The sequence below is a fragment of the Stegodyphus dumicola genome, chromosome 1, assembly GCF_044657685.1.
Source record: "Stegodyphus dumicola isolate Sdum_Otavi_A_Nest chromosome 1, ASM4465768v1".
Classification (NCBI taxonomy): Eukaryota; Metazoa; Arthropoda; class Arachnida; order Araneae; family Eresidae; genus Stegodyphus; species Stegodyphus dumicola.
The window spans coordinates 57,771,662-57,792,420 of record NC_140768.1 but is presented as its reverse complement, the minus strand read 5'-3'; the positions used below and the strand labels follow the sequence as shown (position 1 = coordinate 57,792,420).

Genomic DNA, 20,759 nt, shown 5'->3' with positions numbered 1-20,759 from the left:
TTAACTATTTAATTTTTAAATTATTAATGATTTTAATAGTCATTTTATTGACTTATTTACTTTTGTTCCTCTTTGCGGGCGGTCTTTCATAGGGCTCCGATACTTCTATTTTTAGAAATTAAGCCCTGCTATTTAGTACAAATTACTATTGCATATGTAATTTTGGAGAATCTAAAGGATAATGATCTGCCATCTGAACTGAATAAAGATGTGGAGTCAAAGCAGCTAACTTCTTCTGTGTCATCATTTCATGCCAAGCTTTATTATGTGCCACCGACTGCCAAAATATTACATATATTTAAAGGGACAGACAGAATATAAAATGGCAAAGAAAACGTACATGTGTAATGAAAAACGCATGTCTTCCTGTTTACAAAGATTTCAAAGTTTTCTATAATGAATGCTAAAATTTTCTGCTTATTACTGTCATCTTTATTAACAGTTTTGAATAGAAAAATAATTGTTTTTAAAACAATGGAAAAAATTTTTTTCTTTTGTGAGTTAGGAATATTTAATAAAGTAACTAAATATTCAATAAAATTATTCATACAGTTTATTTCATTAGGAAACAATTGTTTATCTATTACTTTTAGTTCTGAGTTCCCAATGAAAACACTACACTTTAGATCTTATGTTACAATACAGCAGAAGCTTCAATAATCGGTGCAGAGTATCAATAATAAAAATATATATATTATCTTTGAAAATATTTGTACAAGCATTAAGAGTTTCTCAGGTTTTATGGACAATAGAAATTGAAAATGTGCTAAAACACTTTTTAATCATATTTTTTTTCTTTACTTAAATTTAAAAAAAAATAAGAAATAGAGGAAGTGCAAGATGTAAATTGTTTCTGTCAATTTCGTCTCCGACATACCTTCAGCAATTTCTCTAGAAACTGAAGAATTAATTGGTAAATAATTTGGGCAGTCAGGCAATTGAGAAGGTACAGGATGACAAATTAACGAACTATATGAAATAAAACTTAAATTATTTAAAAACTACTTAGTGCACAAACTTTAATCAACATGTAAACGTTGGCATGTCCGATATGCCTGCCAACTTTGGCTATGACGTGACACAGACGAATAATAAAAGTCTGCATGATTCGCTGAAGTGTCGAAACATCGGTGCTGCCAATAACTTCTTGAATGGCAGTTTTCAGCTCAGCAATGGATTTGGGGTTATTTCTATACACATTTTCTTTAAGATAGCCCCACAAAAATGAGTCGCACGTGTTCAAATTCGGAGACTATGGCGGCAAAGCAAGTCCCATTCCAGTGGCCTCTGGGTACGCCAGAGCCAGAATGCGGTCCCCTAAGTTCTCCAGGACATCAAACTTCTCTTGGTCTAATGAGGTCGAGCTCCATCTAGCATGAACGACATCTTGTCGTATTCAGCGGCAGTTTGGATAATGGGGATGAAATCATTTTCCAAAACCCTCGCCGTAACGTATCGTTCAGTGGTCACCGTGCCATCAACGAATGCCGCACCGATTATTCCGTGACTGGACATTGCACACCACATAGTCACCCATTCAGGACGGAGAGACTTCTTGATCACGAAATGTGGATTCTCAGTTCCCCAAATCCGCCGATTTTGCTTATTGATGAACCCATTCAAATGAAAGTGAGCTTTGCTAAACCAAACCATATTCACACCAAATTCCTGTTCGTCAATTCTCTGGACAATAGTTTTGGCGAACCGCTGTTCCATGGCCATGGGCCTTTATGGCTAATGGGTTTCAATTTTGTATGGGAAGAGATGGGATGAGATTGGAACCATTGGCCAGGCTACCGACCTAAGGTTTAACCAAGCGGATTTTGTGCCTGGTCAGTTGGAAGAATATCATCCTGGTTAGTGGGATGGTTACATAGGATATTTAAATTAGCTAAATTACGATGAAATCTTTTTTTTTGTGATTTTACATTGGATATAACTGCAGGTATTCTTGGAAGGTTGTACTTTATGTTACATTTCCCATTTCATAGTAGTATCTTACGTTTCATTTACACTACACTCTATATTTTTTCTTTTCATACATGCATTATGTTAGGATGTAGTACATTATGCCCTACATTATATTGTACAGCATATTATACATGGAATTACTGGGGATTATTATATTACAGTACATAGATTATGTCAGAATACAAAACATTAAATCATACATTATATTATTCAATACACTATGTTTGGAATTATTTTGAATACATTGCATAATATATAATACATTATACTTAACTACGTTCACTTTTCACATACATGTCTCTGACGTATGACACTGTCACATACGTGTCTTTAAATAAAAGTGCCTTACTGGAATACATAGCACATTACTGGCACTTAGTATATTGTACACTACATACATGGTACTAGTTACTTAGTACTTTATATAATACTGGAATACATTACATTATTGGGTTACATAGTACGAAATGCGTTATACTTTACTGTGTTCGCTTTTCATAGTTGTGTTGTGATTTTCCTTTCAATACATGTGTTTTTTAGATACAGTGCACTATATCATACGTTATTTATACAAAACATTATACGTGGAAGACATTTCATAATTCGAATACTTTGAATAAATTACATAGTGTTTAGTACTCTATGCCATACTCTAAATTATTCCCCACTCTGTGCATGGTTTCATATAAGACAAATACATGATTTACAATTTAACCTTATATATTTCTTAATTTATTTGTTATGTTAGGGTACAACACACTAATATGGGAAGAGATGCAGTTCTTCAACAGCATCTCTTCCAGGTTCGCAGGGTCTCCCGGTTGATTCCCACCAGTTGTGCAGCTCATCTGATCGATTTCTTTGGGCTGGTTTGAAACAGTGTGTATCTTCTCGATGTTTTCAAGCGTTTTCACACTTGTTTGTTTATTGGCATTGCCAATACTATCATCACAAACACTACCAGTTCTCTCAAACTTGTGAATCAAATTCTTGATTATTAGCACACTTAGACTAGTTGTCTTCAGCTTGTACCCGGTGGCAAACTTCCTTTGAGCTGCAATCGGGCTGTTATTGCTCATATAACAGGCCTTCACAAGCGCTATACGCTCAGGCACGCTGTACTGTGACATTTTCACTTCAAAATGGCCGACAATAACAAGTTGCATGTGCATGCGCATACTAGTTCCCATCATGACCTGCGGCCAACCACGAAGTTTGAACTTCATCACGCAAACCGTTTAGAAGTTATGATGTTTTTATAACATATAGTTCTATAATTATCACTCTGTAAATCATCCGTTTGAAACCTTGGAGGAACCAAATTAATTTTTATAGAAGCTCCTTTTTCTCTTCAAAAGGAAAAGGGGAATTTATGACTACATGAGGGGGAAGTCCCCATGTCATCAAGTGAAGCTGTTGTCGTCTTTCGTGCCTTTGTTTACTTTCTCATGCTTATATATATATATATATATATATATATATATAATGTTGTATGAACTTAAATCCATTTAGTGCGAATACAAGTTATTACAATTGTAATATTATTCTTCGTGATGATTTAACTCCAGTCCCCGTTAAAACATTATTAACATTTTGCTTTCAAATTACTTCAAAACATCTTTCAAAATATAACTTACCAGTATGGATGCATACTTTTAAAATAATTCTACTTTAATTAAACTTAGGAGATAATATAATCAATTAATCAATACGGTTTAGGAAATAAATTATATATATATATATATATTTACAGAAATAAATGCTAAGATTAGCATTGGTTTGCATCCCGAAAACCAAGAATGTGGAAATTTTTTTGTATAATTTATGAATTTTATATGAACAATCCATATTTCACCACTTATTTTTAAAGATAAGGTCACTAAAAATCATGGAATTATATCCTTTAGCGGAAGTATTCTTTTTGTTGTAAAAAAAAGGAAACTGGTCAATAGGTTTCCAGCATATCAGCATAGATTACTTAAAAGTAATTTTGCTTCTATGTCTATGCCCTTTGAATGCCGTGGAAATAAACAGTGGAAAAAATCCCTATGACATGATTCCATCTACTCTATTTTGAGAATAAATTAGTTCAAATGGTGCATGCGTGTTTGCGCTCAGGGTCGAGGCTAAGGCGGTCAAACTTTTTTTTAACACCTCAATTTTGTCCAAAATTATATCTATATGGAAAGTAAAAAAATGAGGAAAATAACGTAAATTTTAGCGTAATGTTTATTCAAGTAGAAAAATTGCGCAGACTTACATATATTTTCACTAAAAGCATACACAGTAAATAATTGGAAAGATTTATGTATATGCGATAAATATACGTAAATCTTCACCAAAAGTATATGTAAATTCCTATAATGTACATATATTATATGTAAAAAACTACGAATAAAGTGCAATCATTCGTATGAATATACCTTAATTTTACTTATACTGTAACATAAAAATAGATGTAACTATCTTTCTTCAGACACATTTTATGATAATTTGACATTTTTTATACAAAAGGCCATTCGTAAATTTGTACCGTGCAATTTAGGAATGCATGTTGCTGGGTGCTAAACATTATACTACAAGGATAAAATTTGCAGTTATAATTAGCAACAAATAAACATGTTTAATTTGTATTTTTTTTTTTTTTTTTAAATCTTGTTGAAAACCAAGAAAGTAGAAAAAACTTTATAATTCAAAATAGATGCTTTATTTAAAAATAGATTTATAAAAAAAATTGAATTAAATATTACACAGCCATAGCAGAAACTAATAATGAATTTTAAATTACTGATAGCAATTTTTCTACAAAGAAAGAAAAGGTAAGAATAGATAAAATTTCATTAATTAATTTTCATAGAGAATGGCCATACATTTCAAGCATTCACAGAAAAAATAAAAAATATAGTAAAATGTTTCCCAAACTTTTTATCACTGTAATCCACATAATACAGTTATGATTTATAAACCAAATTAATAGTTGGAAAAATATAGGCTAGGAGTGAAAGAAAATTCCTACAAGAAAATTATGTAACAAAATAATAATAAATAAATATGCAGAATTAACAAAAGAAAGATAAATTAAAATCTTTTGCAAAAACTGTCTCTTGAACCATTGCTGGATTATATCCCCACATTGGGAAACACTGTTGTGAAAGATCATAAACTAGTGAATCTTTGCAAAAGTTAGAGTACACTTTTTGCCATCAATCTTAAAAGAATTTAATAACGGAAGATAATCCTCTTATTTAAACCTTAACAAGAGATTGTCATACAAACACCCACATACTAGATTTTGTTAGTAATCTTAAATGTGGTACTTGAAGAAAAATAAAATGTTCACAAATAAGCTTTACTTTCCGAACAAACCTGTCAGACAATAACTGAATATTTTCACTAAAAAGGTTTTGAGAACTTTTTTAAAATGCTTGAAAGGGGGGGGGGAGAAACCACCACAGCAGTAATGTTTATAAGTTCACTGGCAATAATTTTAACTTTAAAAAATAAGTAGATGGAAAAAGTGCACATCGTTACTCATGATATGCACTCTTTGCTCATTTATAAAGATGTTTTAGAAACTAACTGATCAATATTCTAAGGCACCCTACACAAAAGTTTAGCATCTATTGCCATAAATAAGTTTGCCTTACTAATAACTAGCTAAATTAGATGCTAAAAAATTGATTCTGTATAACCTTATCAAAGCATTATGCTATGTTGTTTTGAACTAATAGATGCCAAAAATTCATGGGAAGCCATTTTGGCCATTTTCATTCACTGCTATTTGGTGTGCTGCTTCAAAGTGCGTATGAGGTACAATTTAAAAATTGCCATCCATCTTTTCTAAACAGAGGTAGAATAAAATTTTTTATGCAATCATGCAGCCTGTTTATTATTATTACTAAAATACACAGAATGCTGCCCAGACTGCATAGTGGTTAGAGGAACCCACTGAGGTACCCAAAGGGCCCGGGCTTGAATCTCAGAGAAGGGCTGGATGTTTGCAAATGCATAGTATACATGCAGCATGAGGTCACTTTAAATATGTGGCAAGCTAAAAGTCCTTTCGAGAGGCTGATGGTAGGGAAAGGCAGGTGGGAAACCCTCGGACACCCTTGAGTGCTCTCCATCAAAACTGGGAGCATAACTAAGCAGTAACTAAGTCGTACTGTCACCTGTATGATGCTCAAGGCTCTAGCCATGTGATGGGCACAATCTTGCACTCCTTGCCATGATGAATTTCATGGGCTTGTTCTGATGTTACTGTCAGACAAGTGAGATAAATTACAAAAACAAAATACACAGAACTGATTTCATTCATACTGAAATGTTTTATACATTTTCTTTTCAGGCGTACATACAACTCACAAATTTTGCTTTGGCTGCAGCCTGCTCATCTGGTGCGCTTACCCACTAGTAGTTATACGGAAAAAGGTATATATGTACTGATAGAAAATTAATATTCAAAGATTATAAACTATATAAAAAACACAGGATTAAAAAATATAAATATTTTATTTCCCCAAAACATTTTTGTGGCTTGTTCAATATGTTATACTCTTGGATTTATTTCCAAACATAAACATTTTGAATTATAAAATCTAGAATAAAACATACACAATAAATGATTTAAAAAATGCAACTAATAAAAATTACATGCATCAAAACAATTAGTCTTATTTTTAGTATAAAATTCTTTTAATCGATATATTCTATATTATAATGCAGATATGAAGCCAAAAGGAAGGAGGGAAAAATAGTTACACATTTTAACACAATTTAAAAATATACCAAATACAAATATTAAAAGGAAATGAGCTGTGTAATTATCCCTAAATTCAAATATATTTGTACTGAATTGCTGAATAATCATGGTACATTTTGGTTTGATTATAGAAAACAAAATACCAAAAAAGTTAATTCTGAATCAATAACACAAAAATGGGATTAACATTTTTATACTAATTAATAATAAAAAATGAGCTGATTTTTATACACTGTATTAAAAACATTATGAAAATAAGTATTAGAAAAGAATTTGTGTATCTGAGCCAAATAAATGCTGGTAAATGAGAGTCCAAATTAAGTTGATAGAAATTTGGAATCTTAAAATAGCCTTTAAACAACTCCTTTATCTGTTAGTCAATCAGTATCCTAGAAATATAGGTATAGTATCTACAACTAAATTTATGATATTTAAGCATTTATAACATATTTAATATGCACTTTTCCCTCCCCCCTCCAAAAAAAAAAAAAAAAAAACGAGAAAGAAGCAGGTATATGCTTAAGAGAACAGCAAGAATAGTGTTACTACACATTATCAGATCACGAAATAAAATAAATTACAAAGGAATACAACATTCCTCTCAATAACAATTTCATTCAAACCACTATTTCACAAAGTACTTCTAGATGATACTTAAGGTACAGTTTTCATTGAACATATGGCATTATTATGTGCACACACAAGTAAACTTTGGAAGTGGATTTAAAACAGGAATTGTATACATTTTCTCCCATACGCTCAAATTAGGCATAGTAAAAATATATATCCTTCTACGTGCATATTTTAAATGTTGCTTGAATTTAAAAAGAAAATGTCACTGACTGACTACAGATTTGATAATAAAAGTTTTCTTATACTCTCTCATGCTTCTAAACACAGCATGGATAATAAACATATTTCCCATTTAAGCATGTGTGTTGAAAAATAAAATATCACATATTTAGATACAATGTCCTCAAGTAATTTTATACATCCCTGCTCAATATGCTGCTGTAATGTGATCTGGAGTATTTGTATTCAAAGACCAGAAACACCAGCTTGAGGATTATACTGAAAGAAGAAAAAGTAAATTAATATTGTCATTAATGAACTGACTAATATACACATAAATCAAAATTAAATAAATGTCTTTAAAAAAATTCCGGGCTCAGCCTTGATCTCGTAAAACAGAAATATCTTCAAATATTTTTTTTTAAAAAAAGTGCAGACATATAAAAGATTTAATTCTCGAACTAATCTACAATATTATTTAAATTCAGAAGTATAAGAAAATCAAGTGCAAAAACAATCCATGAAAATAAATCCAATAATTTAGCAAATTAGAATTAATTCAAACAATTTTTTTAAAAATGCATAAGTGAATGACTGTTTAAATGATATTTGTTCGAGAATTAAATCTTTTATATGTTTGCACTTTTTTTTAAAAATATTTTTTTTAAAATTATTTTGGCTTTAATTTAATTTTGGCTTTAATTTTGATTTTTTACTTTTATACATGTTTGTTAAAATTTAAATTTAAATTTGCTTAAATTTAAATTTCATTCCTTGCAGCAATGGTGCAAAGAATTATTTAATTAAATTTGTATTTATTTAATTAAATTTAATTGATTCTTATGAACAGTAACTTTCATGTACAATAGTTAGGATATTTTTTAAGCGATTTTAAAATGCAGTTTTATTTAATTCTACCTAAAAACTGAAAAATATCAAATGTCTTGCAGTTAAAATATAAAAATCTATACAAACTTTGATTTTTTTTTTTTTTTTCTTTTTGTTTTGTGATGAGAAAGGAACATTTAATTTCAAGTGATATGCTTTGCCCCCCCACACACATACAAAAAGAACAGAATTTCTTTTCTAATTGTAATACGATACATACATTAAACAGGAACTGCAATGATTTTGAAGTATACAATCAAACTTTTCTAAATTAAAAGCCTACAGCAAATCCTGCCAATGTCCTTCTCTTTCACCACCTCTTATTTTATAAAACCTTATATTTATATATTATAAAATTAAGCAAAGAAAAAATTATCCTTTCCATTATGACAACATTTACTAAACAATTTTGCTTAAAAGAAAGATGCACCAATGTTGATTATTGGCCACCGTTAAATTAAATTGGTTCTTCTAATCTCAGATAAAAATATTCTTATTTTCAAAGTAAGTATTATCAATAAGGAATTTTAAAGTGTTTCATTCCATTTGAATTCTCTTTTCATCAAAATAATTAATCTATAAGATATATTTTTTAAGTTGAAATGAACTGATCATGAAAGCATGTCTTCTTTCTTGCATTATCAAAATAGTGCATACATCCTTCTAGAGAAAACTGGTGCATGTTACCCTTAAAAAACAGCCAACTAAAGTTTTTATATAATTAAAGATCTAAATTATATTTATCTATGTATTGTATGTATTTATTCAGATGTTTTCTTACTAATCCCCCCCCTGAAAATCAAAATGAGAAAATTACATTCTGCATATCCTTTCTGAGGACAGAGTTTCTCAGTTTATGCAGATTACTCTAAAATTTGAGATATAGCTAAACGGTGCAAGTTATACATACTAAATCTTAGCTGTATTCAAAGTATATTCTTTCAGCATCAATGCATTGCAAGTGAATTTTCCAGATTAAATGCTTTAAACTATCCATTTCTTGGAAACAAGTAAAAAAACACTTCTATAGCTTCATCAATCCCATCTTCAGAAAGAAAAAGACAGCCATGTAAATTTTGTTTTATATTTAAAAAAAATAGCCATAGTTCACATATAGCAAGATCAGGAGAACAGGGTGAATGTTCTATCATACTGATGTTTTTTTTTTTTTTTTTTTTTCTCCAAGAAATTCAATTGTCAGTCTTGCTGAATGAGAAGATGCATTATCAGGGCAAAGGAGTCCCTTATTATTCACATCTTCAGGAGTTTCTGGAAGACACTTGGTGGTGTACCAGTTAATACCTTAACTTGATGGCTTTGGCCAGTCCTGTACTTCTGAAGAACATGGCATACATTTTAGATTAAAGTAACATGCAAAACAAATATCAATTTAGAAGTCAAACAACAAAAAACAGCGTTAGATTTGCAAATTTTCACAGGACTAGTTTTGATGGTTTTACCGAACCATCAGCCTCAGCTACCAAAGTGCAAGTGCCAAATTATTATTTCCACACCAACATATTATTGAGTAGCAAACCATGTGATTGAAAAGGAATAAATGCAGCTCTTAAAAATACTTCTTCTATTTTTTAACCTTACTGATTTAAAAATAAAAGGGCATTTATATCATGCAATGTCTAATTATAAATGTTATATATTTTTATGAAATGACATTAGACTCACTAGACAAATGACTCATTAAAATCATTATATGCTTTTACCTTTTCTTAATGAAAAATCTTTTAGGTGGCTGGCCACTCGAGCATCTAGTTTTCAAAGGAATAATATTAAAAATAAAATAATAATAATAATAAAAAAAAAGGTATGCTTAACCCCTAACACTCTATCAAGAACTCTAAAGATATGCTGTATTTAAATATTTTGTGAATAAAGCTAAAAGATTGTGCTAGAAGCAGTGAATCCAAGAGCAGACTGGTAATTGGCAAAGCTCGGTGACAGCATAAAAAAATTCTTAGCAAATCCTCTGATGTGAGATTAAAATCTGAATTCATTCAGATTTCATTTATATAATTTTTATTCTTTCTCTCACAATGGAAAAATTAACTATAATGATTTTAAGCTATTTTATATAGAAAGAAAGTACAGTCAAAAGTCGTTAATCCGGACTCATCGGGACTTCGGCAATTCTGGATTATAGATCATCAGTTTAAATCTGGTAAGATGGCATGCAGAAATTATAAAGTTAAAAATATAAAACCATAATTTATGAAATAAAGAACAATTATGATCTAAAACGTATCAAAATTTACAAAAAAAAAAAAAAAAAAAAAAAAAAAGTTAATATTTATTTGTTTACTTTATTAAACATTTCTTTCAATTAAGTTGTTTAAGTTGCTTCGTTTTATGTGATAATACTTTCTCTTTAATTCTATAAACAGACATAATTTCTTGTTCAGTTACAAACTTCCGCTGTTCAAGTCCTAAAATTGCTGTGTCAAGAATACCGACTAATTTGTCAATCGAAATTTTTTCGTTTTCAATAACCTCTGTCACTTTCTTCGCTATCGGAAGTGAATTATAATGACGAGGAATTTGATTTAAATCATATCAAAGATGGAGTACATCGAGATGAAATACTACATTTAGTAAGGAATTATAAGACAAATAAAATGAAAACATCTGCCCTGAAGATAAGGATAATGCTGACAGATCAACTTCCAATTCATTGCACGCTGCGACGTTTCCCCCCCCTCCCGCCGCAGAGCAGCGTGAAATTGATAAACAGATTCCAGAATGGTTAGGTCATTTTTTGCAGCAATTCCACTTTTGTTTAATGGACTTCGAAACATACTTTTGCTTTGTAGATCCTTTACATAATAGTAAATATATATATCGGAAATTCTATTTGACATAATCGAAAGTTCAAGCTTACTTTTATAAAATTGCTCTAACAGCCTGCAAAAAATAATAAGCCGGATCCAATTCGAAGATTAAGGAACAACGCAATCTGCAATGTTAACTGAATTAGATAATTTTAGCTTAGCTTATACAGGCTGTTATACATTGAACGCGCATGCGTAAATGTATTTTGCGCATGCGCACATGTATATTCGCAGGAGTAAAGGTCTTACGCGGACGCATGCGCACAAAGTTTGTAGCTTTGAGGTCCGGATTATAGATCATTCCAGATTATGGGTGTCCGAATTAACGACTTTTGACTGTATACACAAATAAGTGTTCAACAATTGAAATGATACATAACTTGAAACTGTTCAACATTTTACTTACAAATAATACAAAAATTATTATATCTCAAGAAATATAGTGCTAGGACAAATTTTACCATGAGCAACATATTACATCCCAATCCAAAAAAATTTTCCTAATAATAAGCTGCTTTTAATTCAAATAATCATAACTGAAAAAAAAAAGTGTTGCAGGAACTTGGTATCCAAGTTAGGGTAGTTTACTGATAGCAAAGTTTTGTGCTTTCCAATAAATATCATGGCAGGTTTCTTCAAATGCTACCCATCATGTTAATGGGTTTACTAATAAGAATATAACATGAAATCTGGAACACACGGACTCCAGAGAAATAATCAAATCTTTAATAATGAGTATTGAAAAATACTGAGATTAATGAAAAGCCAGTGCAGTAAATTTTAGTCTAAAAATAATCTTAAATAAAGTAAACTTGGAAAAGATAGTCTTCAAATAGACTCTTTAAACAAAGCAAACTGCAAAACTTTTAAATATGAAATGTGAAAAGTGGGAATTTGAAATTGTTTCAACTTTGCTACTAACTACACGCAAAGTTTAAACAAAAGGTTACCACATTCACTATGCAGAAAAAGTAAAAATAATATAGAATAATGTATATATCATCCACTGGTTCTCCTACAGATTGAAGCTTCAAAAGAAAAAGAATTAATGAAGAAGAAAACTCAGAAGATAAAAATTAATAAATCTATTCTATTTGGATAAAAAGCTTGTAATTTATATATAAATACTAAACATAAATTCAGTTTAGACTCTGTCTGAATTGGGAAAAAAATGCTAATACTTGTGTTGTTATTTTGTACAGAAAAGGTTAAAATAAATTCTTGAAAATTAATAATATTCAACTTACAATCAGACGGACAGCAAAATGTGTATCTTGATCTGCTCCACTGGTAGCTATGGCAGATTTCATCTGCCCGTTAGGTAGGACTGCAATATACCTTCCTCGTTCAGAAACACTTTCTATAGTCACAAACTGATTTTGCATTAACACTTCTTTAACCTTAAACCGGCACTCAGGTGTTGGAAGACCAGATGGACGCTTAAAAAGAATAGTTTTACTGAGTTCAAGAAGGGATTATGTTACTTAATAAGAGCAAAATAATAACTTTCCACAAAGTTATAACTTTCAGAAACTGATAATTTAAACAAAATAGATTTTCACTCTTTGTTTTTTGACATTCACTAGAAAGAGGGGGAAAAAATTGTTTCATTGTCCTAAATTAAATAATTATGCTAAAAAATCTGATAATCCTCTCACAGATAATGTGAGTAACAGCAAATAAAATTTTAACAGTGAATGCTTGTTAATTCGAATTCGGTTAATTTGAACTAATCCAATGGCCCCCAAAAACTTGTATTAAAATTTATGTTAAAAATATCTCATTAATTCAAACTACATTTTTTATCACTTCGGTTGATTCAAATTAAAAATTTGACAAAACATTTCCTCATTTAATGGAGAAAACACATGCTGTATTTATTATTCAGTGTATCAAAATTACTTGCACTTCTTTTCCGTGTAAAAAGGCACATTCCTGAACTCCTAGAGTATTATATTTCACTATACATTAGTAGCTATTGTCCTACTTTCCACTTCTTATCAGTGTTTAATGGACAAAGCTCGCAGGCCTAACCTGTTTCTTTGGATTCATTCAGAACCCTTAATGAGGGGTCAGGGTAGGGGGGAGAATTATTTGTTATCAATTTTCTTAGAATTTCAGAAAAATTATAGTCTTTACTACAGATTCTAGATAGCTGAATCAGTTATGCCTGCAGTGCAGATGAGTTAATGTACTCTAGTTTTTATTCCTCAGTGTGTGGTATAGACAAGTAAAAATTCAGGAAGTCTCACATAGAAAGTATAAAACAGTAACTTTGGAGACAAAAACAGAAATTTTAAAAAACATAGAAAATGGGGAATGTAAAACAAAGTTAGCAGCTGACTATAGAATTTAAAAAAATACCTTGTAAACTTATTTGAAAACCACAGAATCAATATTTGATTAAGGAGAAAATCTAAATTTGCTAAAAGGAAACACATGAAAAATGCATCCCAAGAAGTCTAGAAAAAGCTCTATTGCTATGATTCCAGGATGCTGCATCTCGAAATTTTCCAATAAATGGACCCCTATTGCAGATGAAGGCTGATGGATTGGCAAGTTGAATGGGTATTGAAGATTTTAAGTGCAGTAATGGATGGTGATTTAAGTCAAGGCACAATATTTCTTATTAAAAATGCATGTAGCCAAAGCTCTGATGTACACTCATGTCCATAAATTAAGGATAATTCGGAGTCACACAGAAATTGAACTCTAAAATAAATATATCACTTTTATAATCACTACACACATCTTCAAGAATCATATGCAAATTTCAGGAAGTAACCAGATGACACCGATGGTACGTCACAATGACAAGAGTGTAAGAGAGTGATATATAAGGAATACAGGCAAAGAAGTAAAATTGTTCGTAGGCGCTTTATAAGCATTTCAGTGCAATAACCGAATAGTTATGACACAAAGGACGCATTTGGATGATTTTTTACATGGTAGAATTATCGGCCGTCTGGAATGTGGGCATACCCAACTGGAAGTATCAGACGAACTTGGAATTGCACAGAGTGTCATCTCCAGGCTTTGGCAACGATTCCAAGATGATGGTCATGTGAGTAGACGTTACAGCACAGGTCGCCCCAGAGTTACAATGCCGAATGAGGACCGGTATTTGGCAGTTACTGCCAAAAGAAACAGGTGGATCACAGCCTCAGACCTGTCTCATCAGCTCTCTTCAGCCACTGGTACGACAATTTCAAGGCAGACGCTTAGGGCAGATTGGTCTATATGCTCATAAACATGTCAGATGCGTTCCACTTACTGCAACTCACTGTCGCCTGCGGTTAGCCTGGAGTAGAGAGCATGTATTGTGGACACTGCAACAGTGGGCTTGTGTGATGTTTTCCGACGAGTCCAGGTTTAGCTTGCAGTCTGATTCTCGCCGAACTTTCATATGGAGAGCTCCAGGTACCCGTTACCACCAAGAAAACATCATTGAAAGACACCGTTATGGTGGTGCAGGAGTGCTCGTTTGGGGTGGAATTATTCTGGGTTCCAGAACTGACCTGCATGTTCAAATTGGAACCATGACAAGATAAATCTATCGAGACGTCATTCTGGAACAACATGTATGTTTGTTTCGGGGTGCCATAGGTGCACAATTTGTGTTTATGGATGACAATGCCCGTCCTCACCGTGCAAACATCGTAAGCGAATGCCTTCAATCGGAGGATATCACCCGTATGGACTGGCCAGCATTCTCACTGGACTTGAATCCAGTAGAGCACGTGTGGGACATGCTTGGCCGACGAGTTGCAGCCCGTCAACCTCCTCCTACATGTCTATCCGGAACTTCGGAAAGCATTGCTTTTTGAGTGGTGTAATATCCCCCAAGATCAGATCGATAATTTGATACTCAGCATGCCTAGGCATTGTACGGACTGTATTGCATCGTCTGGGAGACATACAATGTATTAACAATCATACCAACCATGTAATATTGGTTTTTTTTGTAAATAGTTTTTTTTTTTTTATAATTTGCTCCAAGGAGAAAAAATTGCTAATTTTTTAATGATATCAAACATATAGCATCTTTTTTTGCTCTTTACCTTTTGTTTAATAAATAAGCTTTACAAATAAGTCAAATTTGTTTTGCTTCTAACTCTTCCTTTGCCTGATTTTGCATTATCCTTAGTTTATGGACATGAGTGTAAATGAAGCCATAAGCACTAATTACAGTAGGAAAATGCAGGGGGGGGGGTCTCTACTTACTTGCTGAAGAATATTTTTAATGCAGACAAACTTCAAAAACTCTTGACAAACTATAAACTACATTTTAAAGGGGATGCTTGCATAGGAGGTGAAAGCAGTAAACAGAGGATTATAATTTAGTTTGTGCTAATATGGATGGGAGTGAAAAGCTTAAATTATTAGTAATTGAAAAATCCAAGATTCCACTATGTTTTAAAGAAATTTGAACACTGCCAGTTGATTATGTATCGAGTACAAAAGCATGGATGACACATCTTCAGTAACTGATTAAAAGGAATAGATAAACAGTTTTTGAGGGGTAAATGTAAAATTGTTTTATTTGTGGATAATGCAAGCTACCACAATAATGTTCCAGAACTGAGTTCCAGTTGAATATTTGCTGCCAAACACAACTGTGAAGCTACAATCAATGGATCAAGGAATCATTGAGAATCTGAATACAAATCATCATAAGACACTCTTACAACAAATCATTTTTTCTTTAGATCAGAGATTCCCAACCTTATGCCCACGAGCACCATGACACCCGCCGATTGTTTAACGTGTGCCCACAGCTCAGCAATCGCAATAAAAATGTTTTAGTTTTCAATAAAATTCTACGTGAAAGTATGCTCATTCTTAATGAAATAGAAAGCACGTCCAACACACATACCAAAATAAAGCAAAATGCGACCAATCTCTTTTTTTATGTGCAAGTATTATTAACTCTATCTAACTATAAATTCACCTTGAAAAAGCGAATAGTGTCCGCTGTCCAACAAGTATCCTAAAATGTGCTCTTAGGGACAAAAGTTGGAAACCCCTGCCTTAGATTGTGGTGAAAATTATGACATTCTTTGCTGACAGCTATAAATGATCTATATGCCACATAAGATGCTGTTAAACAAGCACAATTAGTAATTGCTTTTGTCATGTTAAATTCATGCAAACTGAAGAGAAAAATCATATTAAAGAATGTGACGTTATTGATACAGCTTTTCTTGAATTCAAAAAATTTAAATGTGATAACATTACTTTTTTGATTGCGTATGGATATGGAAGTCTGTGAAACTGAGTGATGATGACATAATAAAAACTATCCAAGATAATGAAAAGGAAGAGACCTTATCGGATTCAGAAGAGAATGCTGAGATTGTTAAGCGTCCTAATGATCAAGCCATAAAGGTCTCTATAAAAACGCTGAAAGAATTTATTCAGATTGAAACTTCCTCTGAAAATGAATTGAAATGTGTACTTCAAATCAAGATGCTGGCTGAAAAATGTAGACATAATAAACAAAACTAAACATCCATTTTACAGTTTTTCCCAAAACTGCAATTCATATTTTTAATTTAAGATTACTTTCTACTTCATATCTTCTGCTTCATTTTATGTTTAAGATAAGACTTTAAACATAAAATGAAGAACATTATAATAATATATAATAAATAATAAAGTTTTAATATGTTTACTATTAGATGGCATAGTATATTTTCTGCAAATATACTAGGAGGTTATTCTTCTACAGTGATATCCCTTTTAAGTTACAGTTTCTCTTAATAATGGATAATTCGAACTCTTTTCCACAAATGTTTGAGATTAAATTAATGAGCATCTATTGTGCTTCATCAAAATTCAATAATTATGCATCTAAATTTGACATATCACCTACAGATACCGAATAAGATAAATTATCTACAGGTATTTCCTGGTTTGCATGACCAGAGTCAAGGTAATGAAATTTTCATTTTTTTCACCCCTGTTGGTGGTAATTAAAAAAAAAAATAGAAAGTATTTTGATCTGGTACCTTCTTCCTCTAAAATTTAAAGATTTTTACATGAAATTTTTTAGATTCAGATAGTTCTATGCAATTGCTTTAAAAGAATGATAGTTCTATGCAATTGCTCACAGAAAATGCTATTTTTTCTTACAAAATATCCTTTTAAATATCATTATAAATGCAAGCTCTCACCTTTCCTAGCATTTGTTTTAGAATAAAAAAGGGGAAAAAATATTTTAATAAAATAGAATTCAAATTTTTATTACACATGCTTGTGTTCTTTTACGCAAATTAAACTCAAACAACTTTTAGCAATACTGTGACAAGAAATTATAATTTACATGGATGTGGTAATGTACTAAATAATGCCCATGTAGAAGCAAAAAATAACTAAAATACATGAGGTCACATTTTTCACCACTGCACACTATTCAGCACTGAACAATTATTTTATTTCTTTTAATTACAATTTGGATGATCTTTGAATCACACGATACTGAATATAAATATGTTTCTTTTAACATGCAGTATTTTTACATAAGTAATGCTTTACTTCTGGGTTTTACTTTAAGAGCTATGTAAAATAAATTATTTTTAAATGTTCAGCCCCTTAACTGCCGCAGAAAATGTACAAGATTCATTTCCCAGTGCCACGGTTTTTCACACAGACGCGCAGTTATGCGATGTATTAGGGGGAAAATAAGTGCAAGTTTTACTTTCACAAAATAAGGAATAAAAGAAAAAAATGAATGCACACAATTTAATGTTTTGAGCAAAAGTATTATAAAAAGATGTAAGTATAATAAAAATGATGTTTTTATAATAAAAAAGATCCCTAAAATACAGTTTCGATCAATCTATTTTTAGACCAGTAACGTGTAATATCAGGTTTCAGTGTTATACCTTGTGAAACCAGTATGCCTAAAAAAAAAAAAAAAAAACATATATTTCTTCTGAACTGGTTGAATGCCATGATTTTATTCTTGATTTTTCGTTTGCAAGATGTTGGTTCATATACTCATCTACAAAATGGTTAGTTTCAGCAACAATATGAAGCACAAGCAGTTCATCAAAAAATAATTCAAAAAAGATAAATGGGTTTGAAACATCCATTATATCTTTCTTTATTCCTGGAACCTACTACAAAAAGTAAACGAAAACGGAGGACACAGAATAATAAAAAAAAAAGTTTCACTCAAACATCACCAGCCAATACCCCGCAGTCATTACTTTCACCGCTTTAGACACACCTCACTCTCCAATTTCTCCCCACACTTCTCTGAAATAGTATCCTCCTTCGCATACTTTGTCAAGGTCATTGTAGTGTTACATTCCAAAGCTTTGCGAATAATTTTACGGGTAGCAGCGCAAAGCAAATGATAGTATTTTGGAAGGGCATAGATATACGCCCGGGGCAGTTAACGCATCGGCTGAGCAAGACGTATATATACGCCTGCGGCAGTTAAGGGTTAATAAGAATCTAACACATTAAAAAGCACTTCATTATTGTTACTTTTTGATTCCAATTTTGTCAATTATTTCTGAGTAAGTATTTGTATGACATACCAAAAGAAATCTGCCTTATTTTGAAATGAAACAAAAACTCCCACATTCAGATGAATTACTCTCAATCCTTAAGAATAATGTTTTAAGTGTAGTTTGGAATCTTTGAAGGTTGTTGAAGGAAGTTTTACAACACCCCAGGAAAGCAGAGGAGGTGATGTTTTTGAGATTAAAAGACATATGTATAATTTGATACACATGAACATTTTTCACTTTACTACTGCACACTATTCAGCACTGAACAATTCTTTTATTTCTTTCAATTTTAATTTGAATGATCTTTGAATCGCACCATACTGAATATAAATCTATTTCTTTTAACATGCAGTATTTTTACATAAGTAATATGCTTTACTTCTGGGTTTCACTTTAAGAGCTATGTAAATTTTCTAATGTTTAATAAGAATTTAACACATTTAAAAGCACTTCATTATTGTTACTTTTGGATTCCAATTTTGTCAATTATTTCTCAGTAAGTATTTGTATGACATACCAGAAGAAATCTGCTTTATTTTGAAATGAAACAAAAACTCTCACATTCAGATGAATTAACTCTCAACCCTTAAGAATAACGTTTTAAGTGTTGTCTGGAATCTTTGAAATATGTTGAAGGAAGTTTTACAACATCCCAGGAAAGCAGAGGAGGTCATGTTTTTGAGATTAATAGGCATATGTACAATTCAATACACATGAACATCGTTAAACATAACTGAATACAATAGGAAAAAAACACATGGAATTTTGCTGAAATACAAACTTTCCAGCAACTATTATCGACACATTAATGGATCTTTTTAATAGAATAAGCATATCATTCATAGAACATAATAAAAAGGAATTTACTGTACTGTACACAAAATAAAATTTTTTACTTTAACACGTTGAGTGTGGCGCCGGTCCCTCGGGACAGGCAATGGAATTTTCGTTATAAACATAGTCTCAATGAAATGTAATAAAATTTAGTTTTAATGAAATGTATTGAAACATTCTAAACAAAAATATGGCTTAGCTCGCTGCCGGCTGAATGGAAAGGACAGCAAATTCGGCGCTGTGCTGAACGTGTTAAACAAATTTCTGTACCAGACAATAAATGTTCAGCAGATTTTATACTTCTGCTGATTTATGACAACAATTTTCAACACATGTTGATTTGCCACATATACGCTTAATGTATAATACTGAAGTAGCAAGTTAACTAACTTAATGTTGATTCATGTTAGTCTTAAGTGTGAAGCGATAAAGTACCCGTGGCCACTGATAAAGTAAATTTACACCACTGTATTTTATACGAATTTCAACAAAGCAATGCTACAGAAGCATGTAGAAATTTATTGAAAGTATTTGGTAAAGGTACAGTTCCTGACAAGACATGCAGAAGATGGCTCGAAAAATTTGAAACAGGTGATTTCGAATTTTCTGATAAGCCACATTCTGGAGGATCATTTTTGATTGGTGACGATGTTGTTACGATCATGTTGGAGCAAGATCCTTTTGTGACAACATCGAAGGTCGCAGAATGGCTTAATTCAGCTCAGCAAACCATTTCGAACCATATTCGGAAGATAGGATTGGTGTGGAAATATTCAAGATGGGTGCCACATGAATTAAGACAGATGAATTTGGATAATCGAGTCGCCATATGCACATCTCCGCTTGCTCTGAAAAAATGAAGCCTTTCTTCAACCAGATGATAACTGGAAATGAAAAGTGGATCACCCACGGAAACATCGTAAGGGAAAGGGAATATTGTGAACCGAGAAAAATCTAGCCCTCCCACCTCTAAACCAAAATTGACCCTGAATAAGGAGAATGTTGTGTATATGGTGGGGCATTCGAGGAACAATACACTATGAGCTTTTAAAACCGAACAAAAAGCTCAATTCGGAGAAGTACTGTCAGCAATTAATAAAGCCAAGAAAAGAGGCTGGTAATTTTCAACAGGAAGGACATCGTACT

General features: G+C 31.8%; 1 protein-coding gene across 1 annotated transcript in view; it reads right to left on the bottom strand.

Moving 5' to 3' along the window:
* Positions 1-409: 409 nt before the first annotated feature.
* LOC118189419 (uncharacterized) overlaps positions 410-20,759 on the bottom strand; it is a 47,340-nt gene continuing 26,990 nt past the window's right edge. The window contains exons 7-8 of the mRNA XM_035360012.2: positions 12,504-12,695; positions 410-7,804 (exon numbers count right to left, since the gene is read on the bottom strand). Of these exons, the coding sequence (XP_035215903.2) occupies positions 7,772-7,804; positions 12,504-12,695 (225 nt within the window). The 3' untranslated portion in view covers positions 410-7,771. The remainder of the gene's footprint in view (positions 7,805-12,503; positions 12,696-20,759) is intronic.